At 37.2% G+C, this 22,132-nt stretch overlaps 1 protein-coding gene across 2 annotated transcripts in view; it reads left to right on the top strand.

Moving 5' to 3' along the window:
• The window catches only part of LOC145780720 (inter-alpha-trypsin inhibitor heavy chain H3-like), a 162,032-nt gene that overhangs the window by 103,258 nt on the left and 36,642 nt on the right, over positions 1–22,132 (top strand). For both annotated transcript variants that reach the window (XM_082592341.1, XM_082592342.1), the window contains exons 14-17: positions 6,920–7,067; positions 7,483–7,622; positions 9,452–9,625; positions 18,126–18,266. In XM_082592341.1, the coding sequence (XP_082448467.1) occupies positions 6,920–7,067; positions 7,483–7,622; positions 9,452–9,625; positions 18,126–18,266 (603 nt within the window). The remainder of the gene's footprint in view (positions 1–6,919; positions 7,068–7,482; positions 7,623–9,451; positions 9,626–18,125; positions 18,267–22,132) is intronic.

Here is a 22,132-nt window from a genome sequence, read left to right on the forward strand (position 1 = left end):
TGAATATGGGCAGCCTATATGGGGGCAATGTGATGCCCGCGGACACAATGTGTATGGGCCCCATATGGGCAGCTCACATGGGGCTCACATGCATCAGCCCATATGAGTCCCCATGTGGGGCCCATATGGGCTTGCTGGCTGGGATATACATTATTAAATTACATTTCAGTATGATGGCTTCTGGAAAATATTGCGTGTTTGTGATAGATAATGGATCGTTATCAATTAGTTATGATTCGCTTGGTTTTAAATAACAATATTGCTCTTCAAAGATTAGTTCCACACTGCCTGTCCAGGTGTGCAAAATAGGCATTTTTTTTAACATATTTCAACGCAATGTCTCGAATTTTATCAGACAAAAGTGAACAGCACTGCAATGATTTAAGGATATGCTTTGGTCCGTCTTTGCACAATGGTTCACATTTTATATTGAACCAACATGGGGCATATTGAATGACTATATGCGCAACAATTATTTTCAAGTTTTCTGCAATGTCACTTGGCAATTTGTGATCACTGATGTATAGTTTGTAGCAACGTGAAGCGAAAGTTAGCCACCACGATGGACCAATCTTTGCGTACATCAGTTTAGATGAAACATAGTCATTCCTAATGGCATTGGTAATCTCGTACAGATACCTTTGATCAGTCGATAGATCTTTTACTATGTGCTCTGGTAGCAAACGATTTCCTGGTCCCATCTTCACAGGCACAAATAAAGGGTTGACTTCTTCAAATTAAACTCTACTTAGAAGCTTCCCTATTGGCCCTTTAAATGGTGTGTCACCACTGGTAGGTCCATCTAATGTAGCGAAGACGTGTCGAAGGGGTAACTCATTGGCTGCAACTGTGCACAGGCCCGGATTTAGGGGGGGGCAGAGGGGGCAGTTGCCCCGGGCCCCCCGACATTTGAAGGGCCCCCCTATGTGGTTAAAATGTGATTTTGTGTTATTTTTTTTCCTTTTGGCCTTTAAAGTTTCTGCAAAATGCTGTGCAGTACTGGACTGATGCTACTGTAGACGTAGAGATGGTTTTTCGCGCCGTAGGCGCGAAAATTTTTTTTGCATGGGGGCCCCCCCAATCTAAAAGTGCCCCGGGCCCCCCATCAGCTAAATCCGGCCCTGACTGTGCAACATGCATATAAACCAACTCACACGATGACCTAGGATGACCGTTGTTCCAGTCTAGTTATCACACCTGATTTAAATCCAGTGTTTACATTCATGGAATCACACCCAACTACTTTGACACAATGCACCATATTATATTTTTTGGTACAGTCCATGAGAGCATTTGTATTATCTTCAGCTCTTCCTGATATTGGACTGACAGCAGTTAAATACTGATTTCCAGGTTTCTGAACAACACATGGCTACCTAAAGATATGGCCTGATTTGTCACATTTTGCAGAAATTTCCAGATTTTGCCAACCTTGGGCGAATGTTTAAATAAATTTTTCTAAAAATTATATTTTTACGCTTCCTTTACTGTTTTCCCCAAATGACACAATAGGGGTTCACATTCTCACATGTTGAAAAACAAAGAAAATTTGATTTCGAAAATTTTAGTCAGACTGTTAATTTTTCAATAACAGTCTGATTCAGCGTTTTTCAACTTACTTTTTCTCATTTGCTATTGCTTCCCCAAGGCAACAAAAAGCTTTTATATCATTAAGAGACAGCAAAAAATAAAACAATCTCAGAAAATGTCAGTCAAACACTAGCAGTAGCTGTAATCAAAATCTGCAAAATATGACAAATCAGGCCGCATCTCCAGGTGGCCATGACAACACTGTAGTGTTCTACGCGAACAAAAATCTTGCCACCTGTTCTTGATGCTATCTTAACAGTTTCATCTTAATAATATAGGTGACGTCATCAAGTACCAGCATGATGTTTATGTTTGGAAAGTACATCAATTCATTATCAAATAACTTAGAGATGAAGCATGATGTAGGATTATCAGTTTTATCGCTATTTGCAAATTACTGTTCAATGACGTCATTGATGACGTCATTATTTTCCGGAGTCAGTACATTATGAATTGGATTCTCCTAATTATATTGAATCTGTTGACGCGTAAATCATCTTTTTACAATATGAATTAAGTAAGTTATGACGTTTTCAAATCTCGTGAAAACAACTTCCTATTAAAAACAATGCATTTTCAAGCCTCCAAAAAATCGCTTCAGGTACCTTTATAAATCGCGATTTTTAGAAATGAAGACGATGTCCGATCAAGCTCAAACTTTCAGGAATGTCGTTTTATGACTATTCGCAAGAAAAAAAGTTTGTAGCAATGAAATCGGAGAAAAAGTCCAAATTTCGACCCACTCTACTATATAGTGTAAAATAAGGTCTAAAACAACTAACGGTAGCCTACTCAGTTTATTAACAGTACCGGTTATTAACAGTTATTAAAAGGTCCAAAATAAGTAAGCAAAGTACTAATGTACTTAACACCGCAGCTAGAATCTGAAACACATCTTGACTATGAGTATGATCACATGGTCACCCTACATTCAAAGTCAAAAGTCAGGACGCATTCCAAAATGAAACCGAAAACAGCGAAACATGCTATTATAAGTAGTTTTTTCCATATCTGTTCGATTTCGGAAGACAACAGTTGAAATGCTCTTATTTATTGATAGTATTTTATGTTAAATTTGCAAAAATTATAATTTCCACATTTTGGCAACATTTCCACACAAAATTACGTTAGGAATACGATGGTACGTAGGAATATGATGGGATATCTGAATACTAGGCCTACTAATGCTAACACGCCTCGGTAATTTATGCACCGTTCGAAATGCATTATTGTAAGCCACATGCAATTTATTCATACTTGAGGATAAGTATCTGGCCCACAGTTGACTGGAGTACATAGGTAAACAAAACGTGCGAAATAGTACATTCATTACAGCGGAAGAGCAGTTAGAAAAGCGTGAACGTAGCATGTTCGCTGTACAATATAAAGCTCTAACTTGGCGCTTAATGTCATCGCCATCAGACAAAAACTTCAATTCAATTCAATTCAATTTATTTTTTGCTGCTGGCGCAAACATGTACAAAACGGCAAAGTAAACATACGAATTTGACACCAACAACAGGAAAAGATGGCAAAACCCAAAAGTTTAAAATATACATCAATAAAACAGTGTTACCACTATCTTAAAATTGCACAGCCACCAAACCTAGAAGCGAAATAGAAGAAAAAACTTTGATTTTTGGGAAAATAGTCCTACAATCACAATTAACACTTACAAGTGCAAGGGCGATTAAACTTTTTAACACAAAGAAAGAAATTCAAAAGGCGACAAGTTTCCTGAACTTTCGCTTTGTGAGTCATCAAAAGCATTTAAAAAAAAGTGATGCTACTCAGCAAGGCAAAATTACAGGAAACCGGCTCAGAGTGACCGCACAAATTTAGAAAAAAAGTAAAAAAGGCAAAAATACGATTAAATATTTAAAAAAATACATAGGCTACTTAGCCCTATTACAATTTTTTTCTTAGTTTTACAAGAAAACAAAAACGTGCATAGCCTACTGTAGGCCTACTGTACAATTTTATTAAGATATTAACACTTGCAACAAGGGCGATTTAAACTTTGCCAAATTCAAGACGTGAAAAGTTCCCCAAACTTTTAAATTATGAAGTCTCAAGACAATTAACAAAATGAAAGTGTGATGTCATAAAGGAATGAGTCAGAGTGACAAAAAGTTTGATGTGTTCACAAACAAATTTGATGTAAGAGGTTCCCAATTTGACTTTGGACTGCAGGTTTAGCTTTAGGTAAGTAGTATCAAACATCATGCCAACAGTTTTATCAGAATTAAATAAAATATCATGTAAATCTGCATAATTATGAATAACACTCATTAACCAATGTTTGCAACCCATTCAAAGCAGCACAGGTCATCAGCAAACATTAAATGATTTAGACATGAACTGCCAACATAGCAACCTATTTCGAATTTGTTTAGATTACTGCTCAGTTCATCCATATACACAGTGAAGAGGTATGGACTGAGTACACCTCCTTGTCTCACTCCGTTAGATACAGTAAATGAGCAAGAAAAAGCACAACCCCACCTCACAATCATTCTTCTTCTTCTTGCGTTTGAGGCCGCCATAGATCACGTTGTTACATCCAGGCGCAGCAGCCAATGGATTGTGTATTCATCGAGCGTTGTTAGGTCCACATGTCTATCTTGTGGTCGGTATACAGGACATTGATAGATAATGTGGTGTGCAGTTTGAAAATCTGAGCCACACGCACAAGATGGTGAATCGGCGAGGCCCCACTGGAACATGTTGCTGCTAAAACGGCCCACTCCAGTCCGCAGGCGATTGAGCTTTACCCATTCCTTCCGGGGTAGTTCTGCTCCAGGTGGGGTGTTGGTATTGGGAAGGACTGTGAATTGGGTTGGTCTCGCAACTTCTCTCCATTCACGGTTCCAAACTTCGGAAATGTGGAAGTTCGATTTGCACATAGCTGCAGCATGTCGGGAGAACGGGCGTCGAGATTTCAAGCGCTGGGGCTTTTGGGAGTGCGAGGTTAGAACAATCTGGTTGAGGAGGTGGTCACTGGTCATCCCTTGACATAGCTTGTAGGACCAGACTACGTACATGCTTTTCCCTACGAAGTCTACCTGGGGCGATGCCTGATAGTACACAATCATTGATTGCTAGCTATACCAAAACGCTATTAGACGAACAAATATTGCAGGCACATTCCTAGCAATTAGTTTACAGAACAATACAGAATGATTTACACGGTCGAATGCTTTGGAAGCATCAAGAAATACCGCAAACATAGGGCTACCATGACTGACATAGTGGGAAAAAGCCTGCTTAAGCATGTGTACACACATGTCAGTACTGTGTTTCGATTTAAAGCCAAATTGGTTGTCAGTAGTGTATAGAAAATGCTCAATGTGATACAAAATGAAATGTTCAAACAACTTAGAAATGACACTAGCAATGGCTATTGGTTTAAAGTTACCAGTGTCACTGATATCAGATCTGCTATTTTTAACAATAGGTACCAACACAGTCTTCAGGTAACTGTTTGGTACAAACTCATGAAAAAGACACATAAAAATAAACTTATGTGAATAAACTTATGTAAATTAAGATCCTCGATCTTAGTTTGTCCGGTAAGCTCTGCTGCTTGTGAGAGGTCGTTTTCCAATCTTCGTAGATTAACAATGCTAGCATTGTTTGCAACATTCACCAAAATACTCTTAATGACATCAGCATAAATGACAGTAGAGTTTTCAATGCACACTACCGTAAGACGCAATATGTTTGGTGGTAACAAGTTCTTGTGATGTGTTTAAGTTATTACTTTTGTCATAAATTTGCAGATGTTCTTCTGTAGCCTCGATTGTTTTCCTGACTAGTCTCCTGACTAGTAGCTTTGTCCTACAGTACAGTCCCTACCTACAGTGCACTAAGTGTAGTGATTCTAATGAAGGAGAGAACAAGAAAAAAAGTCTAACTTTTGTTTGTTTTTTGGAAAAACTAATTAATCATTGGAAGGTGATACGTTCGAATCTCGCTGGATGTAGGCTACTGATTTTTCTTTGCTTGTTTCTTAATCTTGCAGCAGTCATTCACAAGAGCACTGGTAGCACTTTTATCTCCATGATTTCTTATCTGTATATTATGCTGTTAGCAGCTAATTTACCGAGGTCCGGTGATTGTTTAATAAACTTAATGCGGTACCACTAAAAATGTGTATAAACGTAGGCTATGCAATGCATCCCCCCAATGTTCAAAATCGTCTAAAATTTGATAAAATGTTGATTTATCCCCCCCAATCCTCAACTAACTTCGGCACCACTGGTCAGTAACGTCTTCACAATCATCTGAGACTGATAAAAAACTGTAGGATACTAGGCCTATTTATGATACTGACTCAGTCTGTGTACACGATATTGTATACACATAGGCTACACAGCCTGGCTATCTCTATCCTTGCTGCAGCATATTTCCAAGTTGCTTTCCCAACGGTTTAAGCCACCGAACGTCACTGATACACCATAATAGGTTAGCATAGGCTATAACTGACTTTTCTAAATCGGAAGGATACCACTAGCCTAAGCTTATCATGCCACTGTACGTCGAAGCTCAGTGAACTTTGTTATTGCTACTCAAGTTCAGCTGTAAATCAACGGATTACCTAATTTCAACTAAAAGAATTGAGAACGAACTCACTCACTGCACTCACGTCCAATTCCCAAAATGGTGAGAATAGAAATCAAGCGACTGAAGGCGAGAATGGGAAAGAGAGTGAGAGCATAGATGGTGAGAACGGGTTCCGGATGGCGAATGACGACGGAAACCAGCTAATCATCGTTATTCCAGTCGTTTTTAGAACTTTTGAAAGGAAATATTGATAAAATTTTCTTTAAAATTGCTAAAAACAACAATTCTCTTTTTAAGACAAAATTTCCTTGTAAAATTGTTAAAAATCATCAAAAAATCCTTCCGATCTTCATTTCCTGTTTTTATCCTTCAAAGCGTTGAAAAATCCCGATTTCGGGATAAAATCCTTCAAAGCACTTGACTGCTCATCCACATCAATATTGGAACCGGCAAATTCAATCCACAACACTTTTCATTAGGCTGTCATTCATTAATACATGTGTGCTTCTCTTTGTTTTTGTTTTATTTTTTGCTATTTGTTTTTTGTGTTTTGTGGCCGTGCTAACTACTGATAGCCTACTACATAATTTTTCATTCAGGCACGTTTTAAACCTTTCAAGGTTTTGCCACCTTTTCCCGTTCGTTAACGTGCTGGTAGGTCTATATCGATTTTTGTAGTTAGTATCTTTTTCGCCCCGGACGCGTTAATGACGAAAAATAAAATGATTGATTGATTCATTGACACCAATGTCGTTAATTGCAGCGTTTCAGTCAGCCGAGAAGCTGAGTTTCAAATCTTGTTGCCTAGTGATGCATTTATAACTGGATTCTCGATGACGATTGACAATATCACTTATGATGGATCAATTGAAGAACGTGAACGAGCTGAAAGAATTTTTACAACTGCCCGAGTAAGTTGTATGTTTGCATTGAATTATAATTACCTAAGGAATCGATATTATTGACTTAAATATAATAATAGTAATTAATAAATGCTATTTCAGACGTATTAATACAAAAGTTCGAGAAAATAAATCCGATGAAACCTTGAGGCAAAAGACAATTTTGTGATACCAACCGCCACAAATTTATACCATCTAATTTTCGTATTTGAACCACTCCATAGTGTCAGAATAAGTTTTGCCTTGTTGTCGTGGCACGAGTTTTTTCGTGTTTTTTTTAGAACAATTTATTAAAAACTGCAAATTAAACAACGCTTAATTTTCAAGCATAGTTTTAATCGTTATCAAAAGTCGCCACATTTTGACCTCTTTCTTTCAATTGTAATCGTCTGCTGAGCATCTGTGCTGAATCCTTTACCAACAGGAACGTGATTTATCTGTTGGACACGTGGCAGCTCGTGATTCGTCGACCACCGTATTTCGCACTTCAGTTAACCTTGAACCATTCAAGAGGGTCACCTTCCGTCTGACTTACCAAGAACTACTGAAGCGTAACGACGGAAGGTGAGAACTTTGTCCTTTCATAGAACAGATTGTTAGACTAAAGAGTAGAAAATCAGTTGCAAAAAAGCGTATTACGTCAGATAGGCTACTGTTGCTATTCACTAAAATCCTTAACAGGCCGGGGGTTTTTATTCAAACAAAATTAGTTAATTCTAATTACAAGTAAAAAGAATAGCGGAGGAACCTGGCGTATGGAAGCAAATGACCTTCGGCTTGGAGACGGCATGTGATGATGATCGTCGTGTTTTCATTTTTGAAAACTTGGCTCATTTTACTGATCGAGTTTTCTTTGCTATAGCATTCTCGTTTTAATTTCAGTGTCGCTCTTGTCCCCAAGCTATACAAACTTCTCAAGGTGTGTTGGTGTAGCATTGTTGAGTGTAAGATTGCATTTTGGATAAGTTTTCTTTCTCTTTTTCTTTGGTGTATCATGAATAGATGATTAAAATCTGAGTGCTAGCCTAAACCACATTCATTAAAAGCTTTAATAATTTTGACCAAGATATTGTCTGGTCAAACTGCCCACCCGTGTTTTGTTTTATTGATAACCTTTTTGACTTTTGTTCCATAATAGCAGAACTTTTTGTGGGTTTAGAAATGGTTAGGTTTTCCACGTTCATTTAAAAAAAAAGCTCTTTGATAAATTTACACTAAGGTAGGAAAATGTGTTGATCCAGTAGCTCCACCACACATTTTATTACTTTTCTTGAGCTCAGCCTGGCACTCATAGCAGATAGCTACAAAGAAAGCGCTTTGTATCACTTTGTATCTTTGCTGACTATTCTTTGCTTTTCTTTTCTGACGAGGTCACGATTTCCGGATTTAATCTGTAGTATTTCTTTTGTTTTTCAATTTTAATTGGTGATAAAACTCTTTCAATAGTTCTGATTTGCTATTTTTAAATTGCTTCACTATTTTAGCATCGTTGCTAAGCTATCAAGTGGCTCAAATTTGCTTTTCAACGAAGACGGCAAAATTGTTTTTTTAATTCAGGATTTCTACGCAGTAGATCAGCTATGGGTTTTGTGTGAGGCTTAGTTTTCTTGCTTTTTAGATTGATCTTTAGAGCAACCTCAAAAATGTGATATCACTAACTGTTAGAAAACCGCAAAGGGTATAGCCACTTTGTAGACAAGAAAGCAGGCAATGAGACGCCAGCTACACAACCTATTCTCTCAAGAGATCTTTAGTGTCCGAAATGCAAACAAATTTTCAAAACTAGAAACGGACTCATTAGCCATTTAAGATCTCACCGTTAGCGTTTATGTGAAGACCGTCATCCTTGAAGGCAGAAGGTAGCGATGATAAAGCAGACAACTGCGCATGGTCACTATCGCAGTCTACACCAGGCATCCTTTTTGATGATAGCATGGCATTACGAAACCGTTTTTGAGCAAGAATATAATCGATCTGATTCCTTGCTCTATCCCTGAGACTTCGCTAAACCATCTTTTGTAGGTGGTTTTCCGACCAGGTATTTCTTGCTTTTGTACCATTCAACAAGTTCCCGTGTTGTTTATTTCGCCAACACAAGTGGGCTCAATATATCTTCAATTCATTGGTATCCAACTTTTGTATTAAAATCCCCCATAATAATTTTATTTTCTTGCGATTTTAATTGTTTGATTGTAACGTTTTAGTATCATACATAATTAAAACTTAATTACATGTTTGTTTAAGTCAGATTATTTATCTGACATCATATATTACGTTAAAGAGCACTGACATCAAGAATCCTCAAAGATACAACCTCTAGACGTCAATGTTCTTTTGTTAAAGATGAAACAACAACAGCTCTTTTAAGACTACCTGAGTATTTTTGTTCGTAGCTTCACATATGGAGTATCGGTGGTCACCCTCCAACCTGTTCAACAATTTTCTATTGATGTATCGATTTGTGAAAGCGAAGAAATAATAAATGTTAACGCTCTTGGCTTTGACACGGACCAATCGAGCATTCCTGATCCAATCGCTGTTGCGGGGGTCGCAGTCACTAGACAAAGGTGAGCGTCAATTTTACTGCTTATTGCTTGTAGTATATTTTAGTCACATCGAACTGTAACCGCTACCCTCAGACAATACACTACCACACCTACAAAGCTTCAGCAACGCGTCATTTAGCCAGTCTTCATATTGATTGCCAATATCTGATTTTTCAATCTATCTCCAGATCTCAGCACAAATTTGTCAGAATAATTTCCATCTTACTTGGGGCACTAATTTAAAGTTCAGTTGTTTAGTAGGCTATTACCATTTACACTTACGTATTGTTCTCTACAGCAGGGCTTCCCAAAATGGGGGTCGCGACCCCAAAGCTGCATATTAAAACTTCTGTTTAAGTTATTAACTTTATTGAGAGTCGCGCACTCAGTAGGCTACCTTTATTTTAGCAAATTTGTGTTGAAGCTTAAAAAGGTTATTAGTGTTAAAACTTGAAGTCGTGATTTTTCTAAAGAAAAAAAATTCAAACTTGGTGCACCATTTTCGCAATGACATCTGGTTCTTGAAATTATGCTCTTTCAAATTTGCTTCAAAAACTGAACGAAGTTACCTTATCCTTCTATAGAGAAAACATCAATGGTTTTACCTTGAAGTCTAAAAGTGAAGCGTTCATCAAAAATTTAAACATCTGGAAACAAGAGGTTGAAACTGATTGATTGAATGTTTTTTATTTACTGAATAGTTTTTGGTTAACATCGATGCGAAATCAAACGTTTTAAGCTTCTGGCTATTAACCATGTGTCAAATCTGTTGAAACAGTTTCAGAAGTATTTTCTGCCAGAATTGAACAATAACATATTATATTAAAGCCAAAACCTATCGAAGTAAAAACAAAGTAGGCTACCGAGCACTTCGGTCAGGCAGACTTGGACAACTATAATTTTTTTAACTTCTTTTGAATTAGATTAGAATTAGAATTACAGCTATTCTAGTTTTTACAAATTAGACTAGACTTAAAATTAGAGCTAGCTAAGTTTTCTCAAAACTAGAATGGAATTTAAACTAGACTAGAATTAGTTTGACGCAGTCATCAGATATCTTTTTCTATGTGGATAAATACGCTAATATGGCAACTCATAGGCAACTCTAGATCAAAGCGTCATTTCTCCATCACTGCACCAAAACCACTTACTTAATAATAGACATTGTGATGTAAGATTGTAGGTGAATTGATGAGTTAATCGAGTTTTTAATGACTTCGCTACAGCGAAGTCCTTAAAAACTCGATTAACTCATCAAGCGATGGAATGACACTTTGATCTTGATCGTTTTATTGCATTTTCCTTGCATGAGGTTTCTTTGCATTTGCTGAAAAACACTGTTGGAAAAAATAGAATTTTTAGCAAAACTGGAGATTAGATTAGAACTAGAATTAGAGTAAACAAGTTTTTATCAAATTAGATTGGAATTAGAATTACTAATATTTTGCTCTAATTCATCGAATTAGACAAATAGAATTATCTATAGTTGTCTAAGTCTGCTCTCAGGAAGAACTCACTGATCTATCTTCTTACTTGAAGTTCAAATTTTGTAAAAATTTAAAAGTTTGTGCAAAAAATATTTACATTGTTTGGCTTAACGTCAGAGCGAAATATCTACCATTACCTGATTCAGCAGTAGGCCTAACCGCACTCCGGCCGTTTGTTTTGACGTACAGAATTTGTCTTGAAAATTTTCAGCAGACGAAACCGAACCAAATGCTGGGCATTCAATGACGCAATTACAAGGATCAGCTATAGTCTTCCTTAACTAAGAAAACATTGATCTAGAATCGTGGGAACAATTTGCCAGTGATAGGCCAATCTGGAGGAAGAGAACGAGGGAAGGCAGGGAAATTTTTGAAGACAACAGGGCACAATAGGCTCAGGAGAAAACGAAACATTAGAGAAAAGCTAAAAATACCACGTTTCCCACCCTCCATAGCCTACACTGTGACTTTTTCCCACGTCTTTTCCATCATAGACTGGGCCTGCAAAGCCACATACGACATCATCATCCAAAGCCAAATCCGATTTGAAGACAAAACCAATGCTCGGACACGAGCTGAAGCCGCCGACGACAATTTGTGCGAGTCAGCGTTTTCAGCGTTGATGAACAGAACTAAGCAAAACTAAATAAAACTAATGTGCTTGGTTTTTTGTTTTTTTTTTCAGTAGACTACGTGTAAATTGTAAAGTAGCAATCTTTGAGTATCGTTAGCTTGGATTAACTTTGCATTCGAATTAAACCTTTCCATAAATATCACAAATGTAGGTTATATTTCGCACTGTTTATTATTCTAGCGGTGCAGGGTCGCGGAAATTTTTTTAAAAGTTAAAAGGTTTAGGAAGCCCTGCTTTTCAGCCTTTGACCTTGGTTTATTAGATTTTAGCATTGAGCTTGCTTGTGATGTCGATGTTTATTGCCTAAACCAGTGGTTCCCAACCGCCGGTCCGAGTAATTTTTTTGCCAGTCCACGAAAGATCTTACTTTTTGTCAAGCTAATTTTAATATGGAGTCATAAACATTGCAAGTTGTCACCTTACTGTAAAACTCATTTCACGCTTGGCCAATTCACGGCTGTCAAACTCCCTCATCTTGCGCACTGATACAGAAAAATTGTTTCATAATAAAAGTAAACTTTTTGATGACCTAAATTTGTGCGTTTTTAATTGTTTTGTCATAACCTGCTTCTAGCTTTCAAACAGTTTTGAGATACAGTGTTGCGGTATACAATGTTTTGAAATACATGTACAATTTTGTTTCTAATTAGAGAAAAAGTCAAGGTTGTTCGGAACAAAAATTTGAAATTGGAGAGATTGAGGTTCGAAAATAAGAAGCAAAAGGCCTGTCATAGAAATCTTCCAAACCCGGAGTTTGAGAAGGCAAAGGTCTTGCTTTTGAAGATTATCCAGAAAATGGTTGAAAAACAGTGCTTCGAAATGGGATAAAGACGAATTTTAGAAATAAGCTAGGAGTTTGAAAAAATACACCACCATGGCGGAGAATGCTGAAGAAAGTTGCGATTGGGGGAAAAGTAAAGAATTACTGAGCATTGTGGGTCAACACTTGAAAGACGAATCACTAGACTAACAATTTTAACCATAATTTTGTGGACATGAAGATCCTTCCGCGAAAACTTTTGGATCATCAATCCATTCGGTAAAGATGTCAACATATGCAAACTTAATCTTCATGAAAAAGAAAGTCTGATTGCATTATATTGTAATTCTAGTTTGCAGGTCAAATACAAAAAAAAACTTATTGTTATAATATTGAATATGCCTTGGAAGCAAATATTCGAGTTTGTTGATGCTGCTACTTGGTGCAGAAGCGCACATACTGACCTTGTCGATGTGCCAATCAACAACTGCCTGCGAACTGTCACTGGTTGCCTCCGACCAACTCCAACTGACTGCCTGTTCTTGCAGATATTGAGCCAGTTACACTGCGGCGCCAGCGTGCTGTTCCTTCCCTAAAGAAAGTCCTAAATCCCGGCCACCTGTTCCATGCAACCACACTGGGAAAACCTCCAAAGCAGCGATTAATGTCAAGAAAGTCATTTGTACGCACTGCACACGACCTTTTGATGGACGCCCTAGTAAACAGTGGTGTCATGAGGCGTGATGTGAACAGTGGTTAAGCAGTAGGCTACATCTCCATATCGTTAAGTGCTCGGATCTCCGTCTAAAATCCAATTGGATCATGGCCTCTTTAGATTTACCTCATCAAAGCGTAATCGTTTATTGTTTGTTTGTTTTTCATATCTTTATCCTGCATTGCGGAAAGCGGACTTGAGCGTATGCATCGGTGTACGCCTTCCGACGTACACCTGACCCACGCTGCAGCCGACGGCAATGTCTGTTTCCTGTTGTCTACTCTACTTATGACTTAAATTTAGTACTACCCATTACTCGAAATCGATCACTGGGTAGAGGCAATTTTCGTAAAGTTTCTTGCCCAGAGAAACAACAGCAAGTGCGGGTAGTTGGAGTCGAACATGCAGGCTCTCGACTGCGAGCCCAACGCGCTAACCACTCGGCCACTGCTGGTATGGGACACTATGATGCAGCCATGTTGCGTTGGGGCTTGGCAGAGAGTGCTGCCTGTGAGTGTGGTAAAGTGCAGACAGCAGCCACATAATTAATGATTGCCCGCTGTACATTCCATCTAATGGTATGGAAGGTTTAATCTCCTTTGACAATAGCCTACCAGGCAGTGGCTAACCGACGGGTACCCTGATATATAGCAACAATACGAAAGGAGAAGATTCGTGTCGTGTATAACTCTTTCAACATCAAATTGATGGTGATTATTTCAACCAGCTACTTATGCGAGAATTTTTTTCATCTTTAACTTTAATTAAAACAAAGCCAAGAAGTCGGCTGGATGCCGAAACAGGGCTACGCATTTCAGAAACTTCTTTGATGCCTATTGGCAGCGTAACAGCAACAAATTTCCCACTAACATTGATTTTGTAGGTAAATGGATAAACATTTTGTTGTTTGAGTTGATTTGATTGCCGTGTTCTCCTAAAAAGCTTCGTCCTAAATAGAAAGATCGCGCTATGTTGGGGAACGACAAATTTGGGTAACAAAAAGGTTACAAATATCTGTTCTACTTGCTATGATCTTTTGTTACTGGTGCTCGAACATTTTTTTATATTTTTGCCTGTCCCAGGTGTCAAAAGGTTCGGAACCACTGGCCTAGACCACATGTTTTTGCACCCACTCATTCGATCAAAGGACTGGCGGGCACTGCGTGTACAAAACATACCTCAACATATTGTGTATTATTTTGTCATGTGCATCGCAACGCCAACTCCCACGGAGATGCCTCAATGTAGTTTAGAAATGAGCCCAGACTGAAAGCTGAGCTCATTCCTAGCAACTACTGGGGCTAACAGGCACAGGTAAAAGTCCCCAACGGCAATATTTATTTCCGCGGAAGAGGACAGAGCCTGACTTGCAGGCACCCTGCAAGACGGGTCTTGATAAACAAAGTACCGAGCATCCTCCAGTATTGCAGCTGGTTTCATTGAAGTTGCACGTTTCGATTTTCGATTTTTATGTATATTACACTACAGATAAAATAAAAACCAAATAAGAAATTTTAAGAAATGTACACAGTGTTCCTTACACATAGCAATTAGCATAGCAGGAAACAGCATTTATGAAATGAATGATCTACTATAACTTCCTGGTATAGGTGCCACCTCATAAAAAACATTCTTGTAATTCCAAATCTAAATATTTTTTCAACATTAAAATTGCATAACCTTTGCACGTCGCAAGCAGTTCAAAATTTCAGGTACCTATGGCAAATAACTCGCTTATCAATCTATTAAAGTGTGTGTGTTAAATTACTTTCCGATGATATATTTTAAAAATTTAAGTCAGATCTCTGGTTTTGTTGTTATACTAAATTTTGCTAAATTATGCATCCACTACTGGAATTGACAACTCAAATTGTGGTTTCTCAAAACAAACGTAGCTAATATTCACAGTTGAGTCAAGTAGTCTTGTCTTTAATGAATTGTGCTGATACTTGCTCTCTTGAATTGCTAGCAAACTAAGCGGTTTGCAGTTGCTTTGTAACTACCAGATGTTTCATCGAAACTAGAAGTAGGTTTGGCTCAGGAATGCCATTTTCAGTGATAATATACTGGACTTTCAATTTACGCACAAATTTTGCTCATTATTTCATTAATTTGCATTTTATATTTCTTTAAAAAAAAGATTGAAAAATTATTTGCAATCACAAATGGTTTGTCTGGTTCTAGTTCTTTTTTTTTATGATTAAAATGATGTCGTCTAAAGCAGGGCTTTCCGAACCGCTACCCCCCAAGGAGTCGCAAAAAGTATACCAATTTGCACAAGGTACTGCATATTAACACTTTTGTGCAAGATGCTGTGACTGTTATTAACTTTATTAAGAGTAGCGCACTCAATAGGCTGCCCGTATTTTTGAACATTTATGAGGTGAAATGGAATCGGAGTTAAAAACTCTTTTACTGCATCGTGAAGTGAGGTGGCTTTAAAATGGCTAGCCAATTAACGTTAAAAACCGAAATCGTAATTTTTCCAACAGAATAAAATTCAGTATTAGTCCACCATTTTCGCAATAACATCTAGCTTTTGAAATTATGTCAAATGCCAGATTGCTTGAAAAACTAAACGAATTTAATTTGTCCCTCCTAGGAGAAAACATCAATATTTTGCATTAAAATTTAAAATTGATGCGTTCATCAAAAAATTGAACATTTGGAAACCAAAATTTCAAAATGATTTATCTGAAATATTCTTACTTCGCCCATCGCTCATGCTGTTGAAGCCATAATAGAATGTCGGTTGTAACTTGTAAGCTATAGCATTGTTCAGCCAATTTATTTTTGGTAGTTAAGTTTAGATTTCAGTTTGTTTCACTTCCGTGAGGTCATCGAATCAACTGCAACATTCATCATCTGTCTGTGGTAGATAAACCGGAGTCCTCCATCTTCATGTGTGAAGATGGGTTAGGTTTGTGAAATATTTAAAGTTTTAGATCTGAAATAGATCACACAGCTTAACTCAGCAAACTTAAAATTATGGTTATTGTCTTTTAAGTATGGTGTTACAGATTCCAGAAAAAGGTTTAAGTTGCAAACTTTTTAAGTTAATTTTTGCCTATGAAGAGAGTAAAAGAAAGTGGGGCTTTATTTAGAAAGGAAGCTAGAGAAGAAGAACTAACAAAGAATACTGTCCATTGAAAGTGATTTAGTCGAGACATCATCTTTTGATCGTATAGTTTATGAATTTGCTTCAATGAAAGCTAGACGTATTGAATTTTTAACTTTCAAATAAAATTAAACAAACACTGCTTTAATTCTTCTACTGTGTGGAATTTTAATCAGCTTTTACGTCGGTGTTAAGGGGGAGGGGAGAGGGCATTTCGTGCAAAAATCCAAGGGCGGTATATTGCGTTGCTACGCCACTGACTTCGCCTACCGTTCCAACCTAAGCAACATTGAAACCGTCTTGAGACCAGCTTTAACTACATTGAGCCACGACTGGACTTGCTTTGTGGCAGAAAGCAGTCACACCCATCACACTGAATAAATGTGTTTGCTTTTTTGTTTTGTTTCCAGTAGGCTGCCCCATGGCCACCTAAAGATACGGCCTGATTTGTCACATTTTGCAGAAATTTCCAGGTTTTTCTAACTTTGGGCAAACGTTTAAATAAATTTTTCTAAAAATTAGGTTTTTACGCTTTCTTTATTCTTTTCCCCAGATGACACAAAAGGTTTTAACATCCTCACATGTTGAAAAACAAAGAAAATTTGATTTTGTAGATTTTAGTCAGACTGTTAATTTTCTATAACAGTCTGATTTTACGTTTATCAACTTACTTTTTCTCATTTGCTACTGCTTCCCTAAGGCAACAAAAAAGTTTTTTATCATTAGGAAACCGCAAAAAGTAAAAACATCTCAAAAAATGTCAGTCAACCACTAGCAGTAGCTGTAATCAAAATCTGCAAAATGTGACAAATCAGGCTGCATCTCCAGGGGGCCATGGCTGCCCACAAGCTTCGTTGTTATGGTCAAAAATAAATAAAAACAAACTGAACTGAGAACGGTAAATTGTTTTTGATTTTCGTTAGATTTAAGCTTTTCAATAAATATCACAAATATGTGTATTTCGCACTGTTTGTCGTTTTAATGGTAAGGGGCCGCGAAACATTTTAGAAGATTAATCATCCCGACTCCAGCGCAGCATTAAACATGCCGGAGTGAAAGTCTGGAACTCCTTACCAACGAGCTTGCGTAAATTGTCATTTTATTCTTTTAAAAAACAACACAAATATTCACTCATCGCCAAATATTAGCACGATTAATTTTGTATTACCTTTATGCTATCGATAGACTACTAAATATATTTCTCTGTGACCATCTTCTAACACCTTGTCTCAATTTTCGTTATTGAATTATTCTTATCGCAATTTTAGAACTTCTATTAGAATCTGGGGTATCTGCTTGACTCGAAGACCCATGGTCTCTTCGCAGATTCCCGTTGCTGGAAATTCCTTTTTTATTGCTGTATTTATTGTATTATATTTACCTACAACGAAATAAAATCAATCAATCAATCAATTAAAAAGGTCCGCGAGCAAAAAAGTTTGGGAAGCCCTGGGCTAAAGTATATTCGTATATGCATCATGTGCAAAAACTTTGCGTAGTATGTGCAATGCATAATTGCGTAGTATGTGCAATGCATAATTGCGTAGTATGTGCAATGCATAATTGCGTAGTATGTGCAATGCATAACTGCGTAGTATGTGTAATGCATAATTGCGTAGTATGTGCAATGCATAATTGCGTAGCATGTGCAATGCATAACTGCGTAGTATGTGTAATGCATAATTGCGTATAGTCACTTTACCTTGGTAAACAACTCACTCGTGATAGATATTCTTGACAGAACCTTTTGTCGATTGTACCTTTGATGTGAATTTTATGTCTTCTTACATGTTTACCTCTCCAACAGAAATACGGCTCAAGTGTCTTACAGCCCTAGCACAGAACAGCAAACTCAATTCTCACCTTTGGGCTTAAACGGAAAGTTTATTGTGGAATACCAACTCTTGGTAGACGACAAGGCACGAGGAGAACTACTTGTTTCCGGATTGTAAGTATAACGCTCGTAGTTATTCATTGCAGACTTAGCGACATTGTTGGCTATTATGCTTATATGCACACAAACTTAAATTATTACATCAAACTGATAAAGTTTGGTAGAGATTCCAAAACAAACTTCGTTATTGAACTTTTCATCAAATCTTTTTATGATTTAACTGATGATCCGATTAAAATGCGCAGTGTGATAAAACATTTAAAACAAAGTAGATAGTATCACACTATATGAGAAAAATCAATTTATTTATGAAACTTTCGCGACACAAATGTGGCTTCTTCAGTATTGTCTGCAACTTACAGCATTATTTCACTTTCGATTTTAAAAATCACCTACAACTTCAAGGCACAGCCACACAGCCAACACGGGGAAACCCGGCCCGGACACGGGGAGGATTGACAGATCGAGAGCTCTTTCTCGATTTCGTGTATGGTGGGGCATGGCAGTTCTTAGTTGGTGGATCGATTTGTCTGGTTAATTCCGATAACGAACGAGACTCTGACCTGCTAAATACCCGGCCGCTCGCTGACCGGCGACGCCTTCGGGCGCCGCCACGAAGGAGCGTCCGCCGGCGTTCTTAGAGGGACAGGCGGCGTTCAGCGCACGAGATTGAGCAATAACAGGTCTGTGATGCCCTTAGATGTTCGGGGCCGCACGCGTGCTACACTGGTCGGATCAGCCGGAGCCTTTTTGCTTGAGATCCTGGCTCGAAAGGGCTGGGAAATTCGGCAACGCCGACCTTAGGTGTGTAAAGGCCAAATGAATATTAGAAAATTAACCCAAAAGCCGAAATAAACACTAAAAATTCAATAAACAAAATAATACAGAAGAACACGATAAAAGAGGCAGTAGGAACGCACCAAGAACGCTACATCGCAATGTAACAGTAAAAATAAACTGATCACATTCAATCTATTGAAAAAGTATGTACTGTGTAATTGTTCATTATTCAAAAATTCAGAAACGCATCGTTGGCCTCACCGAAACGTCCTCGCGGGCACGTGTGTCAGACCCTTGGTGCAATGCATAATAAAAACACGTTACATCACATATTCTCTTTATTCCAGCAAATACCATGATAAACTGGTGCAATCACAGCCGAGTTAACACTAACTTTACTCAGTTTAATGTTTTTGACTGTTTAAAAAAGCTGCTATAGAATCTCGATAATCAGTAGCTTAAATCATGCAAGGCCGTATTAGATGCTTCCCAAACCGCCGACTGGGGGCCCACGCATATTTTGTTCGTGCAAGGTTTTTAGACTTGAGATTTTACATGTAAAATTTAATATGTTTTTTTCATTTTTGTTAGAAATGTTTGCTCGCTTTGCCCACCCAAACGCACATTTCATTAATCTAACAGCAACCTTATTGGGTATGCATAGTTTTAGAAAGTGGATAAAGGGAGTAAGAATTGTTTTGTGTCTCACAAAAAACTAACAAAACAATGTAATATTCCAAAGCTCGGTACACTACACTCTGCTCACGTAAATGGCTTAGTTATTGATTAAAAATTAAATTGATGAATTTCAATGTTAATGGAGAAAGGCTATGAAGTAAAATGTGCCGTCAAAATATAGTGGGTGAAGCTGCAGCGATCCATAACGAAGGTGAAAGCACCTCATATAGATTTTCGCAGTTCCAGCCTTCTGAAAGGCTACGCCACACTAGGCTATACAAATTTTCAAGAAATAAGTTATTATTGAAATCCTTCTGTGGTCATAAATAAAAAAAAAATTGAAATAATAGGCCAACCTAAATTTTAAACTAAACGTTTCATCAAATCCAATTTTAATTTGATGAATTTATTACTTACAAAACGACCTATGAAGCTATGTCTACATACAAAGTGTGTCTTTTGATAAAAAATAGCATTAGTGTGCCAAAAGTGCCCAAAATGTGACCAAAACAAGATATTTGTCAAAAATTTCTGAGGAGCAAGCTCTCCACACCCACTATCCAACTTTACTTTTTCGGACCTTAAGTTTTGCATTGTACGTTCATCTTATAAATGTCGCTTGTCATACTGTCATACTTGTTCATCTTGTCATATTGTTAGCCAACATTATAAAGTAATGTTTTTAACAATTACAAATTTAATGTCAGTATTTTGAACCAGCGTCGTCATTGACTCGCAAAAAGATCAACAAATAACCACGAACAAAGCTAATTTGGATCACACTGATCTACAATTTTACAATAAATAAGGTGTATTGAAAGCAAAACTTGATTGCTTTTGCTGAAGCATGATGAAATCGCTATAAACTATGAAGAGGTGTTTGAAGCAAATTGGCCAAAGGATAAAGAAAATCAATGCAAAGGAATTTTGTAACGAAAATGAAACATAATTTTGAAATACACCGAATTCAGCTTAAAACACTCCACGATACTATACTTCATATATCTTGACCAAGCACTTTATATGCAAGCTCCCTCAACTTTCACTTCATGACTCTTTCTGCGTTGTAATATTCTTCTGCATGTCATAATATTTCAAGCGCACAACAAAACCAACTTGCTAAGATTTCGAGATGGAAGACAAAGATTTTTTCGACTAAATAAAATGACCTTGTGTGTTAAAAACTTTTTAACATGAAAGCAATAGCTAACTCACCCAAACCAAATCTCATTAAAAAGCCAAGTTTGTCACTAAATTAAAGCGAATGTACCCAAAATATGCTACGTGAAAACTGCAATCTACTAACAATAGATTAGCCACCAGTGAAAAATAGACCAGTTATTCAAGCGGATGGTTTGCGTGGGTCGCTGTTAGCCTATAATTTTGCTTCATGCAGCCCAGCTATGGTTAATGTAGGCATAAAATTAAGAAATTTCGATGCCAGCTAGACATTTTTTACTTAAATTCCGTCACAGGAAATTTCTTGATTACAGGTAATTACTGTTATCATCAGAACGAAAATTGATCTATTTTTTAACCTCGATGTAGGCAAAATAATTAAGTTTTAATTTGCGCTAATGAGCGATAAAGCAAAATGTAAGAAAGTCATCATGGCAATAAAAGGATTAGAAAGTTCAGATATCCGCCTCAATGGATGCGATTAACACATTTCCGCCGAAGAGAAAGATCTTAGAAAAAAAATTGTCCTTAAAATTAGTTAAGTTTGCACATAGCAAAACAGCAAATCCTTACTTAGTTATTAAAAGATAAAAAACGATCGAAACTCTGATGTAATCGAAAGTCGATAATGATGTCAACTTCATTCTCAAAAATGAGTGAATAAAAAAACAATAGTAACCTCTCAAGTACATGTAGCTCCACACAAAGAGAACTTTACACGACTTTTGACTCTTTTTTATTTCTTCAAAAATAATGTATAAAAAGACATTTTTACAGTGTTAACACTGGCCACTGTCCGTAGTTACTTTTAATAATTGCACTTTCAGCCCCTATTAACTTGCCGTAACTTTTTTGTTAAAAATTTGACATAAAAAACAAATTGATATAAAAATTACAATTGGTGGGTGTATTTTATTTGTATAATTTTTGGTAGGTGGTGGGTGCATTTCAGCTATGCATCCCATGGCGCGGATTACTGAATATAGCACAATGTGCATTATAAACGCAACGTCTAATCTTCCACTTTTGGCAAACTAACAATTTTTGTTATTGTATTTCAAAAACCTGACATGGTAGAAATCTGGGTCCTGGTTTGAATTCAGCACCCTACAAATTCTCCAAATCAGTTTTCACAGTTTATATCGCAAAATCGTGTTGAGTAGTGACAGAACAGCTAATGAATGATCGGCGTCCTTAGACTACGGAAATTTGTTTCAGCTATTCTCCTTTGCCACGTCCTATTTTTTATTCTTTATGTACGTGGCTTTAATTTGATTTTTAGA

This window comes from Aplidium turbinatum, chromosome 12 (genome assembly GCF_918807975.1).
Source record: "Aplidium turbinatum chromosome 12, kaAplTurb1.1, whole genome shotgun sequence".
Classification (NCBI taxonomy): Eukaryota; Metazoa; Chordata; class Ascidiacea; order Aplousobranchia; family Polyclinidae; genus Aplidium; species Aplidium turbinatum.